Raw genomic sequence first — 27,932 nt, 5'->3', positions numbered from 1 at the left:
TCTGGAGTTAGAAGCTCCGAGCATAAAATTGCTCAGATTTGGAAGGAGCAACATCACTAGGGGAGGTGTCCAATATTACAAGAGAATATGAGTAGGTGGGAAGGGTGAGGGGTGTGTGTGATGACACAAATAATAGTCATTCCTAAATGATGACTGCATACCAGGCATCGTCCTAAGCACCTTACCAATACCAATGAATGCTCTCAACCCTATGAAGTCGTCACTATTGCCATCCCCATTTTTCAGTTGTGGAAACAGGCACAGAGAAATTCAGAGAAACAAAGTTGCACAGCTAGTAAGTAGTAGAGCCAGGACTCCAAAAACAGGGGGCCTGGCTCCAGATCTTATGTTCTTAACCATAATGTTTAATAATAATAAATACTTATAAATAATAAAGTAGCCATGGGATGGTAAATCTCCAGTTCACTAGGATTTGATGTGATGAGACTCAGGATTAAGTAGGAAATTATGCCTTATTTAAAATAATCAGACATATTCACAGGAAGAGCCCATGCATCAGAAATACCAGTATTGAGAAAAACCATGAAATAATTTATAGTCTATTTTGTTATGGATTAAAACAAGGAACTAAAAATGGGGAAATACAACATACTTTCTAGGCAGATAGTCTTAAACAGCATTGTCCAGTAGAAACCTAATGCAAACTATCTATGTAAATTTCCTAGTAGCCACATTTAAAAAGGTAAAAAGAAACGGAGAAAAATTAGTCATATATTTATTTAATCCTATATTTCCAAAATATTACTTTAACTTATAATAAATATTTTTAAATTATGAGATATTAACATTCTTTTTTTGTACCAAATCTTTTATATACATATATATATATATATATATATATATACATATTATTGATTTTTTACAGAGAGGAAGGGAGAGGGATAGAGAGTTAGAAACATCGATGAGAGAGAAACATCGATCAGCTGCCTCCTGCACACCCCCCACTGGGGATGTGCCTGCAACCAAGGTACATGCCCTTGACTGGAATCGAACCTGGGACCCTTCAGTCCGAAGGCCAATGCTCTATCCACTGAGCCACACCAGTTAGGGCTGTACCAAATCTTTAAAGTCTAGTGTGTATTTTACACTTCAGCACATATCATTTTATACTAGCAACAACACTTCAAGTGCTTAATAGCCCCATACAGTAGCAGCTACCATATTGAACAGTGCAGATCTAAAGTAACAGAGTCAAAACACACTCCTGGGAATCTCATTCAGCCAAAGATTAAGCATTTGTTAAGTTCTCGATTTGCATTTCTGAAAATGTTATCTCAGGAAGTAAAGGGGGTAAAGAATTCTTCCGCCCCTGGGCAGAAAAGTGACTGACCTTTAGGGTTGATACCACCCCTAGAGAGAACGTTTGGGCATAGTCAGATTTAAGAAATCATTCGTTCATCAAATACTTAAAATATTTTGAGTGCTGTTATGGATCCAAAATTGTACTAATTATCAGGGTGGATATGGGGCAGTGTAAGACACATTCCTTATTTTAATGGAGTAAGCAAACATTGAATTATGATAATAAGTGCTGCAAAGGAAAAATACAGAGTGAATGAGTATTTAACAGCAGTTTTTTTGTGTGGTTTTTTTTTTTTTTGGAGGGACTGGTTCTTTATTTTAAAAAGATACTTGTTCAATTTTCAATATCAAAACGTTGCACTATTGGTTTCTCTTTCTCCCAATTGGCCCCCAAAGGGACCACACCAAAGGAGAGTACATTTAAGCCAATAAGCTTTAACAACAGTTCTTAACCTACTTTGTTAAGAAATGGTGGGAGCTGAGGTGGATCAGGAAGTTGCTTCAGAGGAATAACATTTAAGCCTTAAGAAAGAGAAGACTGAAGGAATAGTGAGAATTCTGAAGTGAGAAGGAGCTTGAGCCTTTGGAGAACTGAGAGGAAGCAGCTGCTAATGGCTACAGTGTGACAATGAGAATAGCTAACACAGGTGCTTGCTAAAGGTCATATAATACTTCTCCCCCCCCCCCCCCCCCCCCCCCATGAAATAGGTACTTTTATTATCCCCCTTTCACAGATAAGGAAACTAAGGCACAGAGAGTTTACATAACTTCATCAAGACCTTCCACTGATAAGCAGCAGAACAAGCATTTGATCCTAGGGATTCTAACTCAGGGGGAGATGGGTGAGAGATGAGGCTGGAGAAGATTCAGGTTGAGGCCATACTAGAGTTTCAGGACTATGTCATGTATAGTGGTAAGGAGGCTTCAGACAGTTCAAGGGGGGGTTGGGGGGGGAAAGTCTACATTTTTCATGGGACTCTTAACAGAAAACAGCACAAAGCTTGGATTATATCTCAACTACAAAGAGCCAGGTGCAAAAATCAAGTTAATGAGATGGGAATGTTTCCTTTATACTGATATACATGATATGCAGTACAGTATCTGATGATGTTTTATTCATCTTGTTATAAATGGTATGTAGGCCTCAATAATTGTTCCAAAGAATGATAGGCTTCCTCTATCATTGTTCTGACTCTCCTGTTTAATTACAATATCTTTATGAAATAGATATTCTTATCCACATGTTATCAATGAAGAAACTGAGGCCTGGAAAAATTATGTAACTTGTCCAAGCTCACCTAGATAGTAAGTAGTAGAACCAGATTTAATTTCAGATCGATCTCTTGACTCCAAAACCCTGCTTTCTCTTTGCCAGACTCCTCTAAGTATAATGCACTTCAGACTCAGGAGGATTAAATATTAGGAACTTGAAGCTCTGTATGAGTGTAGGCACTGTGAGAACACCACGGATTCAGGGATTCTCAAACATTAAAGTGGAAGAATCACTTGGGGAGCTTGTTAAGTGTAGATTCCTGAACCCTATCCACTCTAATTCAGTTGGTTTGGGGTGGTGCCCAGGAGTCTGCATTCTGATAAGGACCTCAGGTAATCCTGATGCAGCTGGCCCTTGGATCACACTTTGAAAAATACCATTGGAGCTGCTTAAATCTTTTTTTAAAATAAATATGCTTTTAGAGGGAGAGAAACATCATGGATAGGCTGCCTCACACCCCCTACTGGGGATCGAGCCTGAAACCCAGGCATTTGCCCTGACTGGGAATCTAACCAGTAACCTCTTGGTTCATGGGTTGATACCGAACCACTGAGTCACATGGCCGGGCTGCTTAGATCTTTTTAAGTCCTCTGGTTCTGATAAATTACACCTTGAAAGTGAAGAAAACATAAGGATGTTTTGAAAATGTGGTTGTTGACTTTGAAGGATCACATATAAGGGGGAATGTTGTGAGAAAAATTGTTCCTGGTTTCAAGATAGTGGACTCTGTAAGAACTGATTGATAAACTAGACTCCAGCTTGGCCTTGGACAGTCAGTCCATCATTCTAAATGATTTTAGAGACAAGGTGGAAAAATGGAAGCTGTATAGTAGTGTAATTAAGCAGCCTACTAACTAATAATCTAAAGAACGTTTTCTAATAGCACAGTGATCATGTATACCTTCCATCTGGTTTATCCCCCTCTCCCTCCTCACTTAACAAACCCTGTTTGACCTTCAGTGTCTCTTTCTCCTAAGATCCTAGCCTGGGACAGATTACTTAGTTACATGTTATCATAGAACCCCATTCTTATCCTTTGGTGAATTTACTCAGTTTATAATAAAATAATTAGAGTAGTGACTTGATTTTTTTTTCCATTGGGTAAATTTTCTGGGAATAGAGAATGCCAGTTTTTGCTTTCTATTGTATACTTACGACCTAGTGCTGGTATGTGGCAGGCTTTTCATAAATTTGTTGGCTGATAAATGAATGCATGCTCACCTTGCCTTTGTCCCCTTTGGACTTGGATGAGGACGATGGCATCCTGATCAAATTAGCAGGGAAATTAAGCTGTAAAGCAGTGGTTCTCAACCTTCCTAATGCCGCGACCCTTTAATACAGTTCCTCATGTTGTGGTGACCCCCAACCATAAAATTATTTTCGTTGCTACTTCATAAATGTAATTTTGCTACTGTTATGAATCGTAATGTAAATATCTGATATGCAGGATGTATTTTCATTGTTACAAATTGAACATAATTAAAGCATAGTGATTAATCACAAAAACAACATGTAATTATATATGTGTTTTCCGATGGTCTTAGGCGACCCCTGTGAAAAGGTCGTTCAACCCCCAAAGGGGTCGCGACCCACAGGTTGAGAACCACTGCTGTAAAGAGTCTTATTAGAAGAAAAAGGAGCCCTCTCCTAGCTTCACAATAGAATAATAGACTGAATTTATTGAATATAATAGGACTAATTGAATAATTGTATGTGTCCCAAAAGCCAGCTACATGAGGACAGATTTGAACAGCAGCACAAGAGAGAAAGTCATGGAGGTTTCCTGAGTATGGTATGATACAGCTTTTAAATATGTAAATAGAACCTAGGGAGCTCTGAATGTGTGACCTCACCTGGCTATTGTGTTCCATATCGGCCCCCACATTTTAAGTTGAGAAGTAGATCAACCAGAGTTCATTCATAGGCATATGATATAAAATAAAATAATGAGGAAATTTGAAGTCATGCTGTTGGAGACGTACTTAAAGAACCTGGAGATACTTATTAAGGAAAAGCAAAGACTCCAGGCTGTCATCAGATGTTTGATAGACTCAGAAGCAACTGATTGTTGCCTGACTTGTTATTATACTGATGTGTGCATTTGTGCTTTCATATGCCTTTGGGGTAGCTGCTGGTATTTTACAGAGGAGGACTAAAGCTCAAGCCCAGAGTCTCAGCTATCAAATCACACTTTCTTTCCGAACAAATCTATTAGAATGCACACCAGAACCTTCTCCCCAGATTCCAAGAACAGCAAAAATGAAGATAATACTGGAAAAGAACAGACTAGTAAAAAACTGGCTTAAAAACAAACAAACAAAAAAATACCACAGCTTTCATGAAAGCAAAGGAAAACCCCAAACAATAGATTTGCTAGTTTTTCCATAAAGTGGGTGATGAGGAAGGATGGAAACTCTTGAACAACAAAGAGCAGATGTTGATAAAAGTGGAAAAATTAAGAATAACTGGTAAATTGATTGTGAGAGCAATTTCTCTTTCATGCATTTATTCAACAAATATTTAATTAAATACTTAGTGTGCTTTGGCACTGTGCTAGTTTCTAAGGATACAGCAAAGAACAATATATAGACAAAGCCCTACTTCCCTGGAGCTTCTAGACCTGTAGGAGAAACAAACATTAAAAAATACATAAAGCCCTGGCTAGTTTGGCTCAGTAGGTTGAATGTCCTCCCAGGTACCCAGAGGTTGTCTGTTCCACTCCTGGTCAGGACACATGCCCAGGTTGCTAGGTCGATCTCCAAAAGGGGGTGTGTAGAAGGCAGCCAAAGGATGTTTTCTTCTCTCTCCCTCTCCCTTCCTCTCTCTAAAAAAATCAATTAAAAAATATTTTTAAAAGTGCATAAATAGCTTGCTCAGCACCTTTCCGTTCCCCCACTACCCTCCAAGCATGTTACCTTTGCCCTTCTCTCTCCTAGGCTCCAACGGCCCTTCTTTTGCTTCTGCAACTTGTTTCCTGAGCCTACGCAGCCCAGCTGGCTCACCTCTACTACCTCTGTGACTTTCTAAATAAACTTTCTCTTATAACTTGAATAAATAAATTAAAAAAATAAAAAGTACATAAATTCTTTTATTGTAAACTGTGGTGGGTGCTATGAAGAATTATAGACTGCTTTGTGAATACCCAACAGAGATACCTAACAGTGCAGAAAATCATTGCCAAGATTTTAGTTCTAGAAGATAGAGTGACCAAGTATCCCGACTGTCCTTATAGTGTTGACCCTTGGACATGTGCTCTCACTACCAAAGAAGAACAAAAGGAAAATAGTATGGAGGCTAGTGTTAAGATTTTCTCACCCTGAGAACAATTGTACTGATTATGATTAGTTCTAAATGTTAAGTTTACTTTGCTGAGAACATAGCGTGAATTCACTTACTTAGCAAAATTGTTTTGAGCATCTTATATGCCAGGCACTAGGCCCTGGGGATAGGATGATAAACATGAAGGACTGCTAAATTGGATATTCTTCCTATTTTGTGTGTGTTTTTAATTTATTTCTCTATTTAAGGGGGAGAGAGACACACATAGATTTGTTGCTCCACCCATCCATGCATTCATTTGTTGATTCTTTTTTTTTTTAAATATATTTTATTGATTTTTTTACAGAGAGGAAGGGAGAGGGATAGAGAGTTAGAAACATCGATGAGAGAGAAACATCGACCAGCTGCCTCCTGCACACCTCCTACTGGGGATGTGCCCGCAACCAAGGTACATGCCCTTGACCGGGATCGAACCTGGGACCTTTCAGTCCGCAGGCCAACGCTCTATCCATTGAGCCAAACCGGTTTGGCAATTTGTTGATTCTTGTATGTGCCCCTACCGGGGATCAAACCTGCAACCTTGGTGCTTCAAGACAATGCTCCAACCAACTAAGCTACTCAGCCAGGGTGGGATATTCTTCCTGTTCTGGTAATACTCTGAGCCCCAGCCTATCCTTTTTCAGATAAGAAGCTTGGCATGGATCCAGCATAGTCAACTCAAACACAAGCATGGTTACTAATATCACACCCACACCAGCTCAGTCAATCCTGAGGGAAAGGTTGCCCTGTTCCATGAGAGCATCCCACTCTGAGACCGTGGATCAGAGAAAGAGAGGGCAAGTAATTGCTGCAGGTTCTTTCGTTGCCAGTAGACTCCTTTTCTGACGTTAGGGGCTTGGCAATAAGACTAATTTGATGGGACTTTTTTAGGAGGTTGTGGTTAGAAAGTGGTGGTAAATATATTAATTTTTCCTAGCTAACTTGGAAATCTTTCTGCCACTTACTGGTTTCTGATGCTACCTTAGTCAATCCTGACACCTTCCTTTTTATCACTTTCTTTCTCACTTCCAATTAATCGCCAGTTCTTGTCTGTCTTATTCTAAAAATATCTTAAAGTACAACTAAGCTCGCTTGTCTCAAAGGTTAGTTGAAGCTGACTTTTGTTTGTTTTTTCATAGCAAGACTTTCTCAATGGAAGGCAGTGGTGATTTCACGCGGTAGCACAACTCCTTGTCTCCCCGAACATAGAATGGCTACTTTGAGTAGCTCTGGTCTAGATTACTATCATTTCCCATGGTCATTAAGGAAACTTTCTGAATCACATGGTATCCAGAGGGAAATTTTTTTTTTTTGGTAATTGTAGGAATGTTATAATTATAGATGCAGATTACAAAAAAGAGAAGGAATCTTGTACAATAGGAGAACAAACCATCCTCAGCCAAGTATTCCTGGTTATATTAAAGAATGTCTGTAACTTTTAAAACTAAAGAGGGGTGCGGGGAAGGGAGGGTGGAGAAGGAAGTATAGAAGTTTGTGTAGATGGGTTCACCGTTGTGCCACAGGGAAGCTTGGCAGTGCCTCAGTATGAGGTTGCCACAGGACATTTCCAGGGAGTGATCCAGATTGGATTTCAAGCCTTAGAGCAGTGATTCCCAAAGTGGGCGCTGCAGCGATCCAGGGGGGTGGTGATGGCCACAGGTGCATTTGGGGGCGATGAGTAACTGCTATTAAAATTTTAAAAAAATTAATTTCCAGGGGCTGAGTAATATTTTTTCTGGAAAGGGGGCAGTAGGCCAAATAAGTTTGGGAACCACTGCCTTAGAGGAAGGTCAGAAAGCCTAGGGTGGGAGTGGAGGGAACTTTCTGCTGCAATTCTGGCTTGGTGGGTGTTCCCTTTCTGGCTAGTGTCCCCTCCCCTCTCTAGTTGAGGCCACTGATCTGTGGGAAGGTGCTGGGAGAAGCCCCACTTCCTGGGACCAAGCCCAGACCCCAGCGCAGTAAGAGTCAGCCACTCAGCCTTGCTCTGACCATGACACAGTGGGGTGCTTCTTTCTCTAAGATCCAGAGGAATTTGTTTTATTAAATCTTCACCCAAGGATATTTTTCCCATTGATTTTTTTAGAGAGAGTGCAAAGGAGGGAAGGAGGGAGAGGGGGAGGGAAGGTAGATAGGTAGGAAGGGAAAGACAGAGAGAAACATCATTGTGGAAGAGATACCTTGATCAGTTGCCTCCTGCACTCGCTCTGGAGATCAAACCTGCAACCCAGGTATGTGACCTGTAATCGAACCTGTGACCCTTCAGTGCTCAGGCCAATGTGCAGTCCTCAGGCCAAGGTTAAATCCTCTGGCCAGGGTAGAAGGAATTTTTAAAATGTAGATATGTTTCTGTCCTGTTGGAAGAAAAGAGTTGGATAGCTTGGTCTAATTCAGGGCAAAAGCCAGAGTCCTAGCCTGGGTCTACCTCAGCCCAGAGAGGCAGAATTTCCCAGACCTGTGATCCTAGATGGTGTAGAGACAATACAAAATAATGCTGAATCACATAAAATCACTGTGTAAATTAGCATTTGTCTTTCTGATTATGTCAGAGTATCCTTTCTGCTTGTAAACTCCCATTTCCTTCTTATAACCACTTTAAATCTTTTCTGCTCATAAGTCTCTACTTTAATCCATTTATCACTCTCAATAGAAGGACTTTGCAGCTCATCAGGTGCCGGGAGCTGATCCATCCTTGCTGCTTGACACAGTTGCTGCAGGGAAGAAACATCTGCACAGCATATGTTTCAAGGGACCTGGCGTATATGGCATACTGTTCTTAATATGTTTGCTCCCCTTCTTGGCGCTATGTGTTTTAACCAAGGTCACCTCTCCGAGAAAGGTTGTTTCCCCAGGTAGGGATTTTCCCCTGAAGTTAGGGAGGGAATAAAACCCCTTAACTAAGTGCCAGGCGGGTAGTTAATCACTTTAACTACGAACAATCATGCTTAAGCTACATAATCTTTACTCGCTGGAATGGAGATAAGAAACGCCCTAACCTTTGGAATAGAAATTGATAGGATTAAAATCAACTGGTATAAATACAGATGTAACAAGACAACAGGACACAGAACCTAGAGACAGAACCTAGTGAGAGAACATGGCAAAAGATCCTGGACAGAACCTTGCTACAGAACTTGGCTGGAGAACCTATACAGAACATGGCAGGAGAACCTGGATAGAACCTGGATGGAGAACCTTGCTACAATCCCTGCTTTCAAGGAGCTTATAGTTTATAGGAGAAACTCACATGAACATTTGATAATGTGTAAAGGTCACTTCATCTATATAGAGATCTGGAGGGGGAATGGGAGCAGAGAGCTGAGGATTGAATCCTTGGGTACACCTTGCATGGAGGTGGGAGTAAACTTTTCACCTCTGCTGCCTTGCCTCTCACTTATGCATTGTGAGATCCTCGGACAAATTACTTGCACAGTGCCCTGGCCGGTTTGGCTCGGTGGATAGAGTGTCAGCCTGTGGACTCAAGGGTCCCAGGTTCGATTCCGGTCAAGGGCATGTACTTTGGTTGCGGGCACATCCCCAGTAGGGAGCATGCAGGAGGCAGCTGATTGATGTTTCTCTCTCATCGATGTTTCTAACTATCCCTCTCCTTTTCTCTCTGTAAAAATTCAATAAAATATATTTTTAAAAAATTACTTGCACAGTGACCTGTATATAGGAGGAATACAGTGAATTTTTATAAATTTATTAATGTCTCTTTGTCCCCAGGTGGAAGAAGCTGGGCAGGTGTTTCTGTTGATGAAAAAAGATTATCGAATCTCCCGAAATGTTCGCCTGGCTTGGTTCCTCAATCACCTGCATCAAACTGTGCAGGCCACACCCCAGGAAATGTTGGTGAGGCCCAGAGGATTTGAGGGCCCGGCTCAGAAAATCTGTTTTTTTTAAGAGGGTACTGGAAAGAGGCAGGAGGGGAGACTACCTCTGGGAGGGGCAAGTGACTTTGCCCACAAGATGATTCTTCAGGGAAAATTTTGTTTCATAATTTTCCAGATAGGAAAAGTATGTGTTGGGTTGTGGGAGGTGGAGCCAATGCTGTGTCATTTTGGCTCTGGAAATTCAGGCCCTGGGAAAAAAGGTGTGCCTCTTTCCTGACACTTTTCTTTCCTCTTCATCCTAATGGTCAGCTTCAGTCTGAGCAGGAGTTGGAAGTCCTCAGTGTCTTGCCCCCTGGGTGGCAGCCGGATGAACCAGTGGTCCCAAGGCCATTCCTCCTCGTACCTTCCACGCAGGTCACCTTCTTGGCTTGGCAGTATCGATTTGTCATTGAGCTGGACCTTAGCCCATCTACTGGCATTGTGGTAAGGAGCTGGGGAGATAGTGGGAGAAAGGATGGGGTGGGGGTGAGGAGGAGAGGGAAAGGCTTGGGAGAAATGAACAGTGGTTTCAGCCTACCACTGTGGAAGGAGACCAGCTAGGCTGAAAGGGAACTGTGGGTAAAGACAGATCCCATTCCAGTGGTGGCACTGTGTTTGGAGGTGCAATCAACCTGAAGATAAGAGGCCCACTGACCCATGAAAGCTGCTTGTCTCTGCCCTCTGTCCAGGGCTGCCTTTGCTCCCCCTTGAGAGATCTTTGTGTGCATTGCCCTCAGGATGATTCCACGGGGGAGATCTTGTTTGATGAAGTTTTCCACGCCCTCTCCCGCTGCCTTCGAGGGCTGCTTCGGCCCTTCCGAGTGCCTGGATCTTGCATCGACTTCCAGCCTGAGATCTACGTAACTATCCAGGCCTACTCCTCAATTATTGGCCTACAGTCCCACCAGGTATTGCATCCTTTCTCCAAGTTTGTACCCTCAGACCTCATTTCTGGTCGTCCTGTGACCAAGTCCTTATCCTGAGTCTACTTCCTGTGCCCAAGTCCCCAGCTCTGCTAGCTTCTTAAACCTGTTTCTTAGTCATCTCTATGACTCTCTCTCCTCTTGGGAAGAATCTGTTTCTCTGGTCTTAAAGAGCCTTCCCATGCCCAGCCAGGTATAGCTCAGCGGTAGAGCCTCGACCTAGGAGCCAGGAGGTCACTGGTTCGATTCCCAGTTAGGGCATATGCCCAGGTTGCGGGCTCGATCCCCAGTGGGGGGCGTGCAGGGAGCAGCCGATCAGTGATTCTCTCTCATCATTGGTGTTTCTATCTCTTTCTCCCTATGCCTTCCTCTCTGAAATTAATAAAAATATATTTTAAAAAAAAGAGCCTTCCCATAAGCTTTAGGTCAGTTGGCATTGATTGGACAAATTTCTCTCACTCCTGTAAGTCTCTGGTCTGGCCACTGGAGTCTGTTTTTTTCTGTGTGTCCTGACTCCTGGCACTAACCTTTGAAGATGGTCTTCAGGAATAGTTTTATGATTTTGAAATACAACCAATACTCAGAAACGTAATTTCTTCCAAGGACAGAAGCGAGTCATTTTCTCAGAGCCCTGTAAAGGGTTGGGTGTAATGCTGACCAGATAGTTACAGGGCTTATCCAACACCCAAGCAGGCTATCACAAGACACTCCTTTTGGAGAATGGCCAAGTCTGTTACTGGAATATCTGTTTTTGGCTTAGATAAGCATGACCCAGTTTCCCCTCATCTGCTCTTAACTACCCTCTCAACTCACTGGTAGGGGCTTACCCTGAAACTGTGCCTGATGGCTACATCGTCACCTTAGCTGGTTTTGAAAGACAGGGATGCAAGGAACAGCATCTGAGGGTCTTGAAATATGCAAAGCTTGCCTTAGCTGGTTTGCTCAGTGGATAGAGTGTCAGCCTAGGACTGAAGGGTCCCGGGTTCAATTCCGGTCAGGGCACATGCCCAGGTTGCAGGCTCAGTCCCCAGTCGGAGGTGTGCAGGAGGCAGCCAATCAATGATTCTCTCTCATCATTGATGTTTCTATCTCTCTCCGTCTCCCTTCCTCTCTGAAATCAATAAAAATATATTTTTTAAAAAAAGAAATATGCAAGGCCGTTGGTACACACCTGAATCCCAGCTCTCTGCCCTGGATTAAAGTGCTCTCCTAGTGCAGCTGTTAGGACTATTGGTTGTGGGCTCCATTCCCAGAGGCCAGATTTGGTAGGTGTTGAAAGCCAAGGCAGGAAAAGCATAGGTATTAGGTAATCACTCAAATGTTGGTTGAGTTTGGCAAACACAGAAGCCTGTTCTATTCCAGGTCTGGATTGGGTCCTGAATACATAGATGAATCAGACACTGTCCTTATCCTGATGGGAGGAGATAGGGTTAGGGTTTAATGGAGGATACTGATATTGAAGGAAATAATTTCAGTTGAATGTGTAAGGGCACTAGTAAGTTATGATTCGGGGGCAATGAGATCAAGGTAGGGGAGCATCCAACAAAGCCTGGATGTCTCTGCAGGAGTTGGAAGTCCTCATCTTGGGACAAAGAGGCATTTGAACTGTGTCATGAAGGAAGGATTGAAATTAACCATTCAAGGACAGGGAAACAGGCTTTCCAGACAGAGTGACCTGTGGAGCAAAGATATAGCTAGGAAACTGCTCTCATTACATGTTACTTAGTTTGACACAGTAAAGTTTGAATGTGGAGGTGAGGAGGTAAGGAGGAGACGGGTGAGGTAAGGGCAGGATTATGAAAACCTTTGAATGTCATAGCTAAGAACTAGTACTTATTCTATTGGGGACTTTAGTGTGGTGGGTGGTGGTGAAGGGCGCTGGGTCTTGAATCGCATTGCCTGTATTTGCTTCCTGACTGTACCACGTATTGGCTGTGTGCCCTTAGGCAAGTTACTTAACCTCTTTATGAGTCTGTATCTTTTCTCCAAAATGGGGAGAAAAGAGCCTGGAAGGAAGCACAAGAACACAGATAAAAACATCTAGCAAAATTTGAGGTGTATTAATATTATGTGGTGATTAACTTAATACATGTCAAGCAGTGCCTGCCACATAGAAAACATGCAAATCAAAACTATTAGCCATAGGTAGTAGGGAACCTTAGAAGGTTTTAAATGGATGGTAACAAAATCAGATTTGTGCTCTAGGAAGATCACACTTGTTTGTGGTCAATGAGGAAGATGGATTAGGGGACAAATTCTGGATTGGGGAGAAAAGAAGATTATTATAGCATGGGAGAGGAGATGAGGCCTGAACAAGGACAGCAGCTGTGGAGAGGAGAGGTCATATTTGAGCCCCAAGGGTCCCTTGGCCCTGAGCCAGCTTCCTCGCCATCTCTACAGCTCTCTCAAGATTTATCTGATATTCTTTAAAAAAAAATTAAATCACTTTACAATACATGTCCATTGAAGGAGAATTGAAAAATAATAGAATTAAAAGAAAAACAAAACTCACTTATAATATACCACTCAAAAATAACTATTAACATTTTATGGAATTTCCTTCTTGTCTTTGAGTATGTGTTTACCCTTCCTCACCACCAACCCTCATCCAAATAGAGGAGAAACATCAGGCTCATTCCAGACACACAATTTTACATCCTGTTTTTTTTAAGTATAATATCGGTGTTTTTCTTGCTTTTTTTTTTTTAAGATTTTTTATTGATTTCAGAGAGGAAAGGAAAGAGAGAAATAGAAACATCAATGATGAGAGAGCATCATTGACCAGCTGCCTCCTGCACAACCCCTACTGGGGATCGCGCCCGCAACCCGGGCATGTGCCCTTGACCAGAATTGAACCTGAGACCCTTCAATCCTCAGGCCGGTGCTCTATCCACTGAGCCAAACCAGCGAGGGCAGGTGTTTTTCCACATTACTAAATATTCTTTAGAAACATGACTTTTAATGGCTGCTTGACTTTATCATATTTTATCATTATGTATTTAGCCAAACCTTTATTGTTGGACCCTTAGGTTGACCCAGTTTTCACTCTTCTAAACAATACAGCTGTGAGCATCTTTCTCATCTTTTTATATCCCCCTGATTCTATTTTGCTTCTCACAGTCTGGCGTGTAGAGTGGTATAGAGTGCCCCTCTCCCCTCTTTGGGCTGTGCTCGCACACTTCTCAGTTCTGAATAGGGAATGAAGAGGGCGTTGTTGCACAGGAGAGCAGGGTTGGGGTATGTGAGACAGGTTGAAGGAGTCTGATAGGGAGAGAAAAAGGAGAGATCCCAAGGCCACCAGGGGTCGACAGCCCTATGTAACATTTTTAGGATGGGGGCTTTTTTTTCTTTTTCTTTTTTCAAATTATAAGAGAAAGTTTATTTAGAAAGTTACAGAGGTAGTAGAAATGACCCAGTTGAGCTGTGTAGGCTCAGGAAACAAGTTACGGAAGCAAAAGAAGGGCCCTTTGGAGCTTAGGAGAGAGAAAGGGGGGAATAAAAGGGGTATGGGAAAAGCAGGGAGAGCCCTGGATGGGAGCACTTATTTATGTTGGAAGTAGAAGAAAAGAAACCCCATGGAGAGAAAATGAAGGTATTAGAAGGAGGACCCAAGATTAGATGGAGAGATTAGCTTTAGGGGAAAGGAGAAGAAGAAATCTTTCCTTCAGAGCCTGGAAGGAAGCACAAGAACACAGATATAAACATCTAGCAAAATTTGAGGTGTTTTCTGTGGGTTGGAGAGTAGTATACCTTCATGGTTAGGGTAAGCTGGGAATTCCTATTGAGGGGGGAATTATTGAGAGTAAAGGGAAGGAAGGAGCATTCATTGGGGGAAATAAGAAGATTTTTAACTTAAAAAAAGAGAAAATTTCCAGACAGCCTCTGTGTGCAGTGCTTAGGAATCAACAAGAATAAAAAATATATGAGGTAGAATGAAAAAGGCGTTGCTAAGCTGAGATGGGGCAGTTTATGGACAAAGATGGAAGGAGTTGGAAGATCTTTTGTCGCCCCCATGCGGGGATATGGGGAAACCCAGTGTGGAGGACCTAAAGCGGAGGAAGGTTGTGAACCCAGATTAAGGTGACATGACCTGGGGGCAGTGAGCAGGAATACCTGGGCTGAGGAGTGATGGAGTAGACGATCTGGCGAGGGAGGAACTGGCTGTGGAATTAGCTTGCTTGGATGGGAAGTCAGGGTTGCCTAGAGGGAAAATAAATAGGTCAGGAGGGGTACTGCCCAGTATCCCCTGACCTTCATGTCTTGGTCTTTCCCTCGTGCTTCTCAGGTACTGATCCAGGGCTGCCTTTTGGACCCTTCCCAGCGGGAAGTGTTCCTGCAGCAGGTATATGCACAGCTCTGTCTCTTTGAGGATAAGGTGGCCACCATGCTGCAGCAGCAGTATGACCCCCAGAGCCAGGTATGTGGGAGACAAAGTATGTGGGAGACAAAGCAGCTGCCATTTAGAAAGAGCAGCTGTTAAGGAACAGAGGGGAGAGAGGAGGGGTAAGCCTAATACAGAGGGGAAAGAGAGTAGAAAAAAGAGCCAGAGGCAGAGTGAGCCAGGATTAGAAGTGCTAGTGAGTACCCATGACAGGTTCCCTATTGGGAGGAGGGCTCGGATACTCTTTCCAGGACACAAATTCTTGCTGGGAGAAAATGTGAAGGTTCTTTGCTATGTTTTTTTTTAGACCTGGATCTTCTCCCTTGATGGATCTGAGAAGGTGATCATGGATAGCTTTGACTTCTAGTTAGTACTTTATACAGTCAAGGACAAAGCTGTTTGGGCTCACTAAAATGCATTTTCATTCCATCCAATGTCCTAGAAGTAGCCAGACAGTTGGCAGTTCTATGTGTCTGAAACACGGTGTCATTGATGTATAAAATATTTCATAATGACAGTAGAAAAATATGGAAAGAGGGCCGTATCGGCAAAAGGTGGGGAAACCCTGCTCCAGTACAATCTAGTGCTACATTTGGTGCTGGACTCCCTGTCCATCTGAGGGTCAGTATCTGAACACAACTCGGGGAGGAAGCACTGTCAGGGTTTGGCTGCATAGTTGGGGGTTTGGGGTCTTCATACGATTGGGCCTGTATTGGCTTGGGCAGTGCTGCTGTAAATTCGGGCTTTGCTATGGATGTGGCAATGCTTTCTGTCCCATTCTGTCTTTTCTGTTACTTGGACCAGGCAGAGGACCAGTCCCCAGACTCAGGGGAGCTCCCTGGCCGGAAGATGGGAGTCTCCATGGTGACAGCTGATCTTGGACTGGTCAGTATGATTCGTCAGGGCATCTTGGCGCTGCAGTTGCTCCCCTCAAACTCTAGTGCAGGTCAGTAGAAGGAATGTTGGTGGGATTGGGGAAATAGAATTCAGGAAGGATTTGGGGGGAGCATTTTCAGCAAAGCTAGTTTCCAGGGAATCAGTGGGCCCCAGAGGAGAGGGTCTGTTTCCTTGTTTGTGAGAGTTAAGTGTGTGTTAGTGGATATCTCAGTACCCACAGCTCCGACAACCATCAGGAATCCTGTGGGAAGGAGTAGCACTCCAAGGACATCATTCAGGAAGAGACTGGTATCCAGCACTCACGAGAAAAAAGCAGGAGGGAAGGGGAAAGGGAAGGTGTTTGAATCTTACAAAACACATTTGTTGGCAGACACCAAGGTCTTCAGGGCTTCATCAGTGGAGTGCCTGGTTTTGACGGGTCAGTGTCCCTGGGTCTGAGTCTGATGTTTCCTTCTCCAGGTATCATTGTGATCACAGACGGGGTGACCAGCGTCCCTGATGTTGCTGTCTGTGAGACCTTGCTGAACCAGCTTCGCAGTGGCACTGTGGCGTGTTCCTTTGTACAGGTGAGGACTTTCTAGGATGAAGGAGGGGGAAGTATGGCATCTCACAAAGTGGGATGTGATGAGTTAATTTCTTTGCAGATGATGATTTCCCCAGGTAAAGCCAATAGCATAATTACATGTGTGTGGTGGGAAGAGGTGCCATGTCTAGAAAGAGGTAGGTGGCAGTGGTGGGAGAGGACTCTTGTCTTTGTCCTCTTTCCTTAGGATGTGGGAAACAGCATGTTATAGTAAAAAGAACGCAGAATTTGAACTCTGGCAGTCAGCACCACCTCATTAGATTAGTTACTACTGTTTTGTTTGTCAGGGTCAGCAAGCCCAGCTCTAATTAGCTTAGGAGGAAAGTGGTATATTCCGGGATCTGCAGTCGGTTTGGATTGATGAACTGTGGGGCAGGGGCAAAGAGCTATGAGAAACAAGGCTGGAGGCCAGAGCATGAAAAGCTGGTTCTGCTGTATTGAGTGTCAGCAAAATTCTGTGGGTGACACAGATAAATAGAAGGAAAGTCACTAGTTGGGTTTTTGTTTTATTAAGGTCACTCTTGATGCTGGGTAAAGGGCAGGGATGGAGGAAAGACCACTACTAATTGCAATGGTCAGGTGAGAGGATTAGGGCTTAAGTTAGGGGAATTAGGGTAAGAGAGAAGAGGATAGGATTGAGAAAATGAAAAGGTAGAATCAACATGACATGATTAGCAAGTGGTAAGGGGTGAGGGAGAAAGAAGTTAAGGATATCTTCAATGTACTGACTTCAGTGATATCTGGGTAGCTGGCAGAGCAAACAAAGAGAAGCAGTTGGGGTGTATTGAGGACAAGATGATGATGAATCCAGGTTTGAGCATGCTGCATTTGATGGGTCAACAGGATGGCCTTAGGCATGCCTGGCCTGAATCCTGGCTCCATTTACTAGCCTTGTGACCCTGGGCACATCACTTCTTGGTTGTATTTATTTGTAAATAGAGATTATAATAGTACCTTCCTTGTTGGATGAGAAGATGCATTTAAAGTGCTTAATGTAAAAAAAAAAATAATAGAGTGCTTAATGTAGAACATAACCTATGTATATCAAAGCCAAGTGACTGTCCGACTGGTAGCTATGAAGCGCAATGACCACCAGGTGGCAGGCGCTCCGGCTGGTAGCTATGATGCACACTGACCATCAGAGAGCAGATACTCAATGCAGGAGCTGCCAAGCTGTGGTGACTTGGCAGCTGTGGTTCTCGGGTGACACACCTGGAACCAGAGAGGAGAAAGTCTGATTCCAGGGTGCGTTGCCCTCTCGCAATCCGGGACTCCTCAGAGGATGTTGGAGAGCCAGTTTCGCCCGATCCCCACAGGCCAGGCCGAGGGACCCCACCAGTGCATGAATCCGTGCACCAGGCCTCTAGTTACTTAAATAGTGCCTGCTATTCATAGCAGTTAGCAGTTGGATATGTATATCTGATACTCAGGAGACTGCACTAGTTGAGAGCTAGAGAGTGAAGAACCTGGGGAAACACTAATGTTTAAAGGTCTTTCATAGGTAGAGGGCTGAGCATACAATGAAGGGAAATAATCAGGTGAGAACCAGGAGATTCTGATGTCAGAGAATTTAGAGTTTGGGGAAGAAGAGAGTAGTTAACAGTGTGAGATGCAGCAGAAAGATTATGTAAAATGAGGAATGAAAAGTGCCTTTGGATTTGGTGATTAGGAGGTCATGGGGATCTTTTTCAGGCCATTTCAGTGAAGAGATGTTGAGGGAAATGATTGCAGTGGGTTGAAGAGTGGATAGACTAGACGGAAGTAGAGACAAGTGTTGACACAAAGAATTTGGCTATTTGGATCAAGTGGAGAGTGAGACAATAGCCAGAGGGAAGTACAGGGTGGAAGGAGAGGGGTGTTTTACTGTTTTGTTTTGTTTGCTTTTTAAGCTAGAGGCTTAAGCATGTTCTAAGGATCCATGGTGAAACAGCTTGAAACTAAAGGAAAGAAAAGGAAGCCTGATAAAGTAAAGACCCTAAATTGACAGGAGGGCAATTGACTTAAGAAACATTTGAGGAGCAGGAGAAGGTCAAGTCTTTCTTTGAAAGCGGAAGGATAGACGTGAAGACGTAGATAAATTCTACCAAGGGCCTGTGATTGATTGTAGAAGGTGAAGATGAATACTGTAAGGGAAAGGAGGCCAGGGTGGGAGGAAGGAACAATATTGAGGACAGCATTGAAGGACTAGCTGGGTTGGGTGTCATATGTTTTGAGGTAGTATCAACCAACACAACTATGTGTTTTTCTCCATTTGGGATCCATTGGCATCCAATTTAGGGCTAGATCCTACTTGGGTTTTTGAGGTAGAAGCAGGAAAAAAGTGCAGAGGGCCAAGGAATTGAAAATTATGCTGATGAAGTTACTTGAACATAGGGACCTGACTGGGTTGAGAAAGGAGGATGAGGAGGCTGGTGATACACTTGGAGAGAACAGAGGTTCAAGGCCTGGCAGTCTTAATAAAGTCAAAGAGCAGCAGGAGAAGAAGGATGGAAGATAAAGGGATAAGGTTGTGCCCTGCCGGCTCAGTGGATGAGTGTCGACCTAAGAACCAGAAGGTCACGATTCGATTCCCAGTTAGGTCACATGCTGGGTTGCAGGCTCGATCCCCAGTGTGGGGCGTGCAGGAGACAGCCAGTCAGTGATTCGCTTTCATCATTGATGTCTCTGTCTCCCTCTCCCTTCCTCTCTGAAATCAATAAAAATATTTTTTAAAATAAAGTATGGTCTAGCAGCATTGGCTAGCTAGTAGCATTGGCATCACCAGGGAGCTTGTTAGAAATGCAGAATCTCAGGCCCCACCCCAGACCTACTGCATTTCAAGAAAATCCTCAGGTATTTTGTATGCACCCTAAAGTTTGAGGAGCACTTTGTTAGAGAGAGATTGAAGTCTCTCAGGATGGTGACAGAAACCAGTGAACCAGTTGCCAAAATCTTTAATGAATGGGGGCAGGCTGGTATTTGATTGAGGAAGAAGGGTGTGACCTGATGGCACAGGCTTCAGGCAGAAGGGCTCAGGGAAGGAAAGTAACAGCCGTCTGTCCTGGGAGAACACTGGCCCACTCTTCACACCGTGGTCCAGGGGATGGGAGCAGCCACCAACCCATTCTCTTCCGCTCTTATATGTACTTCACTCTCTGGTGCCTCTTTTTGAGCGAGGTCTCCAATTGCTTACTTTCTCCAGGTGGGAGGAGTTTACTCCTATGACTGCAGTTTTGGCCACGTGCCCAATGTGGAATTGATGAAGTTCATTGCAATGGCAACATTTGGCTCTTACCTGTCCACTTGTCCGGAGCCTGAGCCAGGCAACCTGGGTTTGACTGTCTACCACCGGGCATTTCTCCTCTACTCCTTCCTGCGCAGTGGGGAAGCCCTGAACCCTGAATATTATTGCGGTGAGAGGCTGACTGGGGCAGGTGCGGCAATGGGCAAGTGTAAGATGGGCTGAGATGATACGGGAATCTATCTAGGATGTGGGTTTCTGGGGGACTGAAAATATAACTAGGGCTAACTACTCTGGTACTGTTCTCTCCCCATGATTTCAGCATAGCCCCTCTCCCATATCTCTCTCCACTAACTGGTAACCACTGTACCCTTCTCCATCCTCACTAGGCTCTCAGCACCGACTATTTAATGAGCACCTGGTCTCTGCCAGCAGCAACCCTGCCTTGGCCCTTCGACGGAAGAAGCACACTGAGAAGGAGGTGCTAGCCGACCTGGTCAGCACCGTGTCTGTACGGCTTCGAGAGGGCTACAGTGTCCGAGAGGTCACACTAGCCAAAGGTAAGTGTTCCTAGGCCCTGCTGTATCCCACAAGTCTCTCAGACTTGAGTGTGAGAAGACCTGCCGAACAAAACAGAGGACACACGGATCACACACGGAAGTGTCATGTGAAAGATTCTGCTTGTCATTTGAGACAAATGGGTTCAGAACTGCCTTCAGGGCTTGGTTCTCTTAACATTTATCTGCTCAGCTCCATCTCCTTTTGCCCCAGGCGAGTCACCTGAGAGTGGTGTGATATCCTGAACTTGGCTTTGTTTCAGATTACCGCAAAATTTTGTTTGTGTCAGTTGGCAGGCTGTGGGGCCTGAAATTAGGGAACCATGCTTGGAACCTTTGGCCAGGCTAGAGTTCCATGAGGTAGGTGGGAGTTTCAGATAGGAATCAGTCCCAGGCCTGGAGTCCTGTGCCTGCTTCTCCTAACTCGCCCTCCTGCTTCCCCTGCAGGAGGGTCCCAGCTGGAGGTGAAGCTGGTGCTCCTGTGGAAACACAACATGCGCATTGAGTATGTGGCTGTGGCGCCCTGGCCCCTGGAGCCTGAGGGCCCTCGAGGAACACGGGTGGAAGTCACAATGGAAGGTGGCTATGACATTTTACATGATGTGTCCTGTGCGCTGAGGCAACCCATTCGCTCACTGTATCGCACCCACGTTATTCGGCGGTTCTGGAACACGCTGCAGAGGTGAGTGAGGTCATTGCACCCTAAGTGATGCAATTTGTTGTGTGGAGGGGCAGATGTGTGAACTTGAGGGGTGAAGAGAGATACCCTGAGCACCAGGCTTGTGTCCAGGGTCCCCTGTCCCTAGGGGCTCCCCTCTGTACCCACCAGAGTCAGTTGTGGCTCAGGATTGGCCCTTCACCTGCAGCATTAACCAGACGGACCAGATGCTGGCCCACCTCCAGTCCTTCTCTTCAGTCCCAGAACACTTCACGCTTCCGGACAGCACCAAGAGCGGAGTGCCACTCTTCTACATCCCTCCTGGCTCCACCACCCCGGTGAGTGCCTCTGATCTCATTACCCTCATTTTGTGCCCACCCTCTCAAGTCCGAGGCACCCAAACCAGAACCTCTTAAGCTTGAGAGCAATTCTCCTTCCTCCTTCCAAGGCCCTGGGGAAGGAGGAGGATCTGTAGAGAGACACTGGCTGTCTAGGTGGTGGTACCCCAGGACTGCGAGCCCTCTTGCCCCACCTCCATCTGGCATACTCTGGCCTCCCCCTCCCCCTTGCCCCACCTCCATCTGGCATACTCTGGCCTCCCCCTCCCCCTTGCCCCACCTCCATCTGGCATACTCTGGCCTCCCCCTCCCCCTTGCCCCATCTCCATCTGGCTCCATCTGGCATACTCTGGCCTCCCCCTGCCACCCATTTTTCACCATTAACAACTACTGTGAACTGTGCACTTCCTGAAGACCATAGCCTCTTTGTCCTGTGCTTTCCTCACACTCAGTCCCCGGGTGTCAGCCTGACATGGCTAGGCCAGGGGCCTTATGCTAGTGAGCAATTGCTTCATCTCAGGTCCTGCCAACACTCAGTGGCTTTGCTCCAGAGTCAGTGAGAGAAGCGTGGCAGGACTCATCTTTTGCCTGGAATTAGCTTTAAAAGTTCACCTGGGCTCATTCATCCTAATCTAGCCTTCACATTGGAGGCAGTTTTTACATCCAGCCCAGGCTGCGTTATGAGTCCCTTTAGTCTTAAACCACTGCTATCTCTGACCCTGTGAACTCCATGGTTCTGTGCACTGTGTGGAGGCTGTACCCTGGTTTTCTATGAATACTCACATAGGGCTGTCCTTCCCCCCGCCCCCCCCCCCCTCCCCGCCAGGTGCTCTCCCTTCAACACAGTGGGTCCGACTCATCCCATGCCCAGTTTGCTGCCTACTGGAAGCCAGTGCTGTCCATGGATGCAAATTCATGGCAGCGTTGGCTGCACATGCATCGCCTAGTGCTAATCCTGGAGCATGACATGTGAGTATCCTCTTAGGACCATAGTTGGGATGGTGGAGCAGGGGTGAGGAAATAGCGAAGATGGGGAAGGGGAGCAGCAGCTGAGCCCTTACCAACTGTGGCCAAGAAAAACTATGGCCTTTCTTCCTGCTCATTAGCCCCATATACTCAAATAGGTCCTAGAAGAGAGAGGTAGTAATCTGTTCAGATTGGAGCTGGGGGGTCTGACCTCAATGCTAACCCCTCTTCCCAGACCAATCCCCAAGCATTTGCATACCCCGGGCAGCAACGGCCGCTACAGCACTGTCCAGTGCAGGATCTCACACTCCTCGCTGACCTCTCTGCTTCGGGACTGGAGCAGCTTCGTGCTAGTTGAGGGCTATTCCTATGTGAAGCTGCTCTCCAGGTGGGCAAAGTGATGTTCCTTCACTCCTCCCCCACCATCTCAACTCATGTCTCTTCCTCTAACCCCAGACTGCATCCCTCCTTCCTCCTAAACTCATTTACAGCCAACCTAGGGCTGCCCACTGACTCCCATTTCTCCTCAGTGCCCCAGACCAGCCCCCCTCCTCCTTCTACATGGTCCGCATCATTTCCAAGGCCCCGTGCATGGTTCTTCGCCTGGGTTTTCCCATCGGCACACCAGCACAGGCCCGGCACAAGGTGAGCTGGCCCCAAGGAGTCTGGAGTGTAGACTGGCTCCTTCTCCCCAAACCCACAGGGCCAGGGCATAGCGAGAGGAACCCCCAGATTAAGTAAGGTTCTCTCACCTTGTCTGTGGGCCCCTTCTACCAAACTTGTAGGATTTGGGAGTAGGAGAATCTAATTGCATTTTTTCCTCAGATTGTGTCAGGCTTGCAGGAAGAGATCCTAAAGCTACGTTTCCCCCACCGAGTGCAAAGTAAGGAACCAACACCCAAGGTGAAACGAAAAGGGCTGGGGGGCATAGGTGGGGGCAACTCTCCCTCCAAGTCTCCCCCCTTGCTGGGGCCACAGCAGGCCCTCTCTGACCGGCCCTGCCTTGTGGTCCTGCATAAGCCACTGGACAAACTACTTATCAGGTTGGTACCGAGGGTGGGGTTGGGGCCTGGAGTACATGGGAAGGCTGTGGCTTAGCTGGGTATATGCAGCAATCGACTGAGAGTCGCCCCTTCTTCCCAGGTATGAGAAGCTGCCCCTGGACTACCGGGCACCCTTCTTGCTGACACTGGAGCCACCAGGCCCACTGCCCTTGGTGTCAGGCCGCTCAGCCTCTTCTAGCCTAGCGTCGCTGTCCCGCTACCTCTACCATCAGCGCTGGCTCTGGAGCGTCCCGTCAGGACTGGCCCCCGCACTGCCGCTCAGCGCCATTGCCCAGCTCCTCTCCATCCTCACTGAGTATGTCACCTGAACCTGCCAAACAACTGGGGGCAAGGGAGAGAGCCAGTGTAGACTCTGGGTCAGGCCACTGGCAGAAAGTCTCTGCCAGACACTGCCCATCTCTAAGCCTCAATCTCTTTGCTGCTGCTGTTATGCAGAGCATCCAGCACAGAGCAGGGCTTGCCACTGCCCTCCATCCGCCTCCTTCCACTCTTCTTATTTAGGCCTCTGGTCCTAATTGGACTTGTTACATTAGAAGGACCACTAGTGTTAGCAAGGCCACCAGCACTGAAGTCTACCTAGATGGCTGCTAGAAAGTGGGTGCATAAGTGGCATGGGGTTGGGATGTATACTCTGACCGTGTCTCCCATCTCATCCTGTCCTGCCCCCACCTTTATGGGGCTTCAGAGTCCGACTCTCTGAAGGGTTCCACTTCGCCTGCAGTGGGGAAGGAATCATCAACATGGTGCTGGAGCTTCCCATTCAGGTAGGTGCTGTCCCTCATCATACCTTCCACCTAGGCCTGTCACCATCCCAGGGGCCCTGACCTCTGAGCTGGGTTGGAACTGCTGGACCGGACCCGAGGCCAGTCCCAGACAGTGTGGCAAGGGGACTAAAGTTCTGAGGGCCAGAGCTGGGTGGGGCCAGATCTCTGTCTGGGCTGGGGTTTGCCCAGGATCTCCCATCCTATCTACCCTCAGAACGAGCCTCCGGGGCAGGCTGCAGTGGAAGAGAGGCACACATGTGTGGTCCAGTACATCCTCTTCCCCCCACACTCCACCTCCACCAAGGACAGGTGAGACCTGGCCCCTCAGAGGGTTGCCTCTCTCCACACTCCTCCTCCTCCCTGCTGTCCCCTGAAGCTCTGCCTCCCATACCTGAGGGAGTTGGGACAGAGGGTGCTGTTTTTAGATGCTTCATCAGGCAGGCGCAGGTCTGGTAAGGCCACATGTGACTTGTGGCTGCCCCGTGTTTCCACCACCTTCCTGCCCTCCGTGGACTGACTCCAACCATGGGGTTGTGGATTGGACTCTTCTCAATCACAGGCTCAGGCCCCTTCCTCCTTTAGTTTCTCAACAGATGATGACAACGATGTGGAAGTGGAGGCCCTGGAGGGAGACTCGGAGCTCAATCTGGTCACCGAGGTGTGGGTGGAGCCTCAGTGTGGGCGAGTGGGACCCGGCTCTGATTGCTGGAAGCATCTCCAGGACTTGACATACTCTGAGATCCCGAGAGCTGTGAGTGACCTTAGCAATACCCCCACCCCTTATAGGTGGGGGTCCTCCCTTTGGGAGTACCACAGCCATTGGGCTTTCTCATCCCTCTGAATCTGTGTTTTGAGTGTCTGACCGTGTGGGCTTCCTTGGGAGCTGGAGGCCCAGGTGTCTGGGACCAGAGGGGCTTACCCCTGACCTCTGCTGTTCCTCCCCTAGCTCCACCCTCGAGATGCTGCCTGCATAGGCTCAATGCTGAGCTTTGAATACCTGATACAGCTGTGCCAGAGCAAGGAATGGAGTCCCCTGCCCCCAGAGCCAAGGGTCTCTGATGGTCAGTAGGGAAGGGGCTCCTGAGGGGAGTGGGTAGGGCGAAGGCAGCACAGACAGAAAATCTGGTCTCAACGTGGGTCTTGTCTTCCTTCCCTCCCTCTTAGGATTGGACCAGCGAGGAGATGCCTGTATCCATGAAATACCTTTCCATTTTGACCTAATGGGACTGTTGCCTCGGTGCCAGCAGCTCCAGATGTTCTTCCTTTTGCTTTCTAGAGGTGGGTGAACTCTGTACCACGCACCCACACCTAGAGGGCTAGCAAGCCTGGGTGAATTAGAGCATAGAGAGCAGATGAGTCCGAGAACCAGCAGATGAGTAATAGGGCCAGAGGAGGCTTGGGAACTGCAGGAGGGGTGTGCTGGTCGGGGCTGAGCTGGGGCACTGGGCAGCAGGAGACTCTTGGTGCTGAGTGGAGTGTGTGTCGGGCAGAGCCAGAGGGCGTCCCTCTCGCCGAGGGGCCTTGTCCCGCCAACGACATGGTGCTGTGCCTGCTGCACAGCTGCCTGGGGCAGGAGCTGAGTGACCAGGAGATCCCTCTGAGCGCCGCTGACCAGGCTACCTTCTTGAGTGAGGTGCTGCGGCGGACCCGCTACAGTCCCGGTAAGCTCCCCACCTCTTCCCAAATATGACTCTGGCCCTGCCCCTTCACCCCCATCCCACAGGTGGTTTCTGTCTTTGGGTTTTGGTCTCCCTCTCTCCTCACCTCAGAGCCTCGCCTCTCTGCTGGTACTGCCTTCTTCCACTCATCTCTATCCTCGTTGCAGGTCCAGAGGGGCCACCAGTGGGGGGCCATGGGATCCTGAAGGAGCAGTCCGTCAGCTGCACTCAGACAGCTGGAGACTTGGTGCTTCCTGCCACGGTCAGCACTGGTTCACGTCCTTGAGCCCTTTTCATACTGACCTTCCATCACCACATATTCATCCCCCACTTTCTGTCACTGGAGACAGTAGGCCTCCTGCCGGTGACAGGATGCTGTCATTCAGCTTGGTTCTGGATCTTGCAAGCTATACCCTCCAGGGTGGAGGAAGGAAGAGGGGTTGTTTGCGCCTTACAGGTTGCTCTAATTTTGTTTCTGTCTTACAGAATGTGGGCCCTCCTGAAACTCTCAAGCCTCTCATCTCGGCCCAGCCCCCTCAGTGGCGCTGCTATGCAAGGCTTGTGACCCCCCAACATGTATTTCTGACATTCCTCCCAGCTACCTTCTCAGGTACCAACCACTGACCTTCCTCACTAGCCCCTCAGATACAAACCCTGAGCTCCCTCACTGGGCCGCCAGGCAGCTCTGATTGATGCCTCTCTTTTACTTCTCAGATGTCCAGCATCTGGCCACCTATGGCCTAGAGGGACCCTCTCAAGAAGAGACAAAGCCCAAGTTCGGGGATTGGAGTGGGGTCTCCAGCCTGAAAGTTCTGGGAGGGACTGGGGTCAGGGCTCCAAAGGCCCAGGTCCCTGTCCTCAGTGTCACCCCAGCCTATGGTAAGGTGCTGCCTCTTAAGTCAGTTAAGCAGGAGCAGAAGTGGGAACAAATAGAGGGCTTGAAGATCATGTGACACCTCTTCCCATAGACAGTGCCCCGAATCCAGGAGAGCTGAGCCCACCTTTTCATCGGGACCTCCAGGCTTACACTGGGCGTCAGGCTCCACAGACGGAGGGTGCAGATGGGCCCCGGGCCCGATGTCCTGTCTTCATCTATAGCTGTGCCCTGGAAGCGCTGAGGGAGCAAATGGTTGGCATGCAGCCCCCTCAGGCGCCCCGAGACCTCATCTTTCAGTGAGTGCCCTTAACACTGACCTAGATCATCCCCCAGTCAGGGCTCAGGTACACACTCAGGTCTGGACAGGCAGGTTGGTGGTCTGCCAGGAGCTCAGCTGCTTAGCCATGTCCTGCCAGCTCCTTGCTGGGCTTCCTTCAGTAAATCATTGAACTTGCGGGGCCATGAATACATTTGGCGGGGACCGGTGGATGATCCACTGGAATGTGGCTGGACGGTGAGTCTGAAGTGCCTCTTAGGGAAGTTGGCCAAACTCCCACTTCCCTCTCATTCTTAGGACTCAGTTTCTCGACCAGACCTCCTCCTCCTCAGCCTGGATGGAGCCCAGATACAAGGAGGCAGCCAACCATTGTGCCTTGTTGCAGGAGCATGCTCAGCGATGCTACGTCCGTGGTGAGCAGGAGGCCACTGGAGGGAGCATCAGGGAGGAGACATGAGGATTACAGGGCTGGGGACTGGGGACTGGGGAGGCAGTTCCAGAGCTTGACCCTCAAGGGCCCTTCCACTCTGTCAGGGCTGTTCCGGAGCTTGCAGCAAGCACAGAGTGTGACCTCCCAGGACTTGCTGATGGCAGTGGATGCCTGTGAGGAGCTACTACAGGAAGTAGACATCACCCCTTTTCTGCTCGCTCTCTGTGGACACATTCAGGGTTTGCCTCACGCACCCCCAAGTCCTGGTCCTCTCAGTCCTGGTCCCTTCAGCAGCAGCATCGAGGAGGCCCCTGAGCCTCGGGAACGAGCTATCCTGGCTTCTGAGTCCAGGTTAGGATTGTCCTGGAATAACGTGGAAGGGGGCACACAAAGTCCCAATAAACTGGGACCTTTCGATCCCAGGGAATGGCCGAGCAAGGTGGCACCCAAGCACCTGAGTGAGAGGCAGTAGTGCTTTGTTGCTGGCGTCCTGCCTCCTGCCCAGTTTCTCCCATTTGGCTTGGGGAGCATCCTCCCTTTTGGCTCTCCTGTCTCC

At 47.2% G+C, this 27,932-nt stretch overlaps 1 protein-coding gene across 2 annotated transcripts in view; it reads left to right on the top strand.

The window, feature by feature from the left end:
* The window catches only part of SZT2 (SZT2 subunit of KICSTOR complex), a 53,211-nt gene that overhangs the window by 803 nt on the left and 24,476 nt on the right, over window positions 1-27,932 (top strand). For both annotated transcript variants that reach the window (XM_070404953.1, XM_070404952.1), the window contains exons 2-28: window positions 9,638-9,763; window positions 10,054-10,227; window positions 10,521-10,691; window positions 14,992-15,123; window positions 15,892-16,033; window positions 16,444-16,550; window positions 19,749-19,959; window positions 20,177-20,347; window positions 20,792-21,026; window positions 21,211-21,340; window positions 22,167-22,309; window positions 22,542-22,694; window positions 22,837-22,951; window positions 23,132-23,349; window positions 23,450-23,665; window positions 24,056-24,134; window positions 24,349-24,443; window positions 24,717-24,885; window positions 25,081-25,195; window positions 25,299-25,412; window positions 25,625-25,795; window positions 25,960-26,054; window positions 26,279-26,402; window positions 26,507-26,671; window positions 26,761-26,965; window positions 27,244-27,359; window positions 27,481-27,727. In XM_070404953.1, the coding sequence (XP_070261054.1) occupies window positions 9,638-9,763; window positions 10,054-10,227; window positions 10,521-10,691; window positions 14,992-15,123; window positions 15,892-16,033; window positions 16,444-16,550; window positions 19,749-19,959; window positions 20,177-20,347; window positions 20,792-21,026; window positions 21,211-21,340; window positions 22,167-22,309; window positions 22,542-22,694; window positions 22,837-22,951; window positions 23,132-23,349; window positions 23,450-23,665; window positions 24,056-24,134; window positions 24,349-24,443; window positions 24,717-24,885; window positions 25,081-25,195; window positions 25,299-25,412; window positions 25,625-25,795; window positions 25,960-26,054; window positions 26,279-26,402; window positions 26,507-26,671; window positions 26,761-26,965; window positions 27,244-27,359; window positions 27,481-27,727 (4,139 nt within the window). The remainder of the gene's footprint in view (window positions 1-9,637; window positions 9,764-10,053; window positions 10,228-10,520; window positions 10,692-14,991; window positions 15,124-15,891; window positions 16,034-16,443; window positions 16,551-19,748; window positions 19,960-20,176; window positions 20,348-20,791; window positions 21,027-21,210; window positions 21,341-22,166; window positions 22,310-22,541; window positions 22,695-22,836; window positions 22,952-23,131; window positions 23,350-23,449; window positions 23,666-24,055; window positions 24,135-24,348; window positions 24,444-24,716; window positions 24,886-25,080; window positions 25,196-25,298; window positions 25,413-25,624; window positions 25,796-25,959; window positions 26,055-26,278; window positions 26,403-26,506; window positions 26,672-26,760; window positions 26,966-27,243; window positions 27,360-27,480; window positions 27,728-27,932) is intronic.

The sequence above is a fragment of the Myotis yumanensis genome, unplaced genomic scaffold, assembly GCF_028538775.1.
Source record: "Myotis yumanensis isolate MYYU_CA2020_CCGP unplaced genomic scaffold, mMyoYum1.0.hap1 SCAF_2, whole genome shotgun sequence".
Classification (NCBI taxonomy): domain Eukaryota; kingdom Metazoa; phylum Chordata; class Mammalia; order Chiroptera; family Vespertilionidae; genus Myotis; species Myotis yumanensis.
The sequence above is the reverse complement of the archived record's forward strand: the minus strand, read 5'-3'. Positions and strand labels throughout refer to the sequence as shown.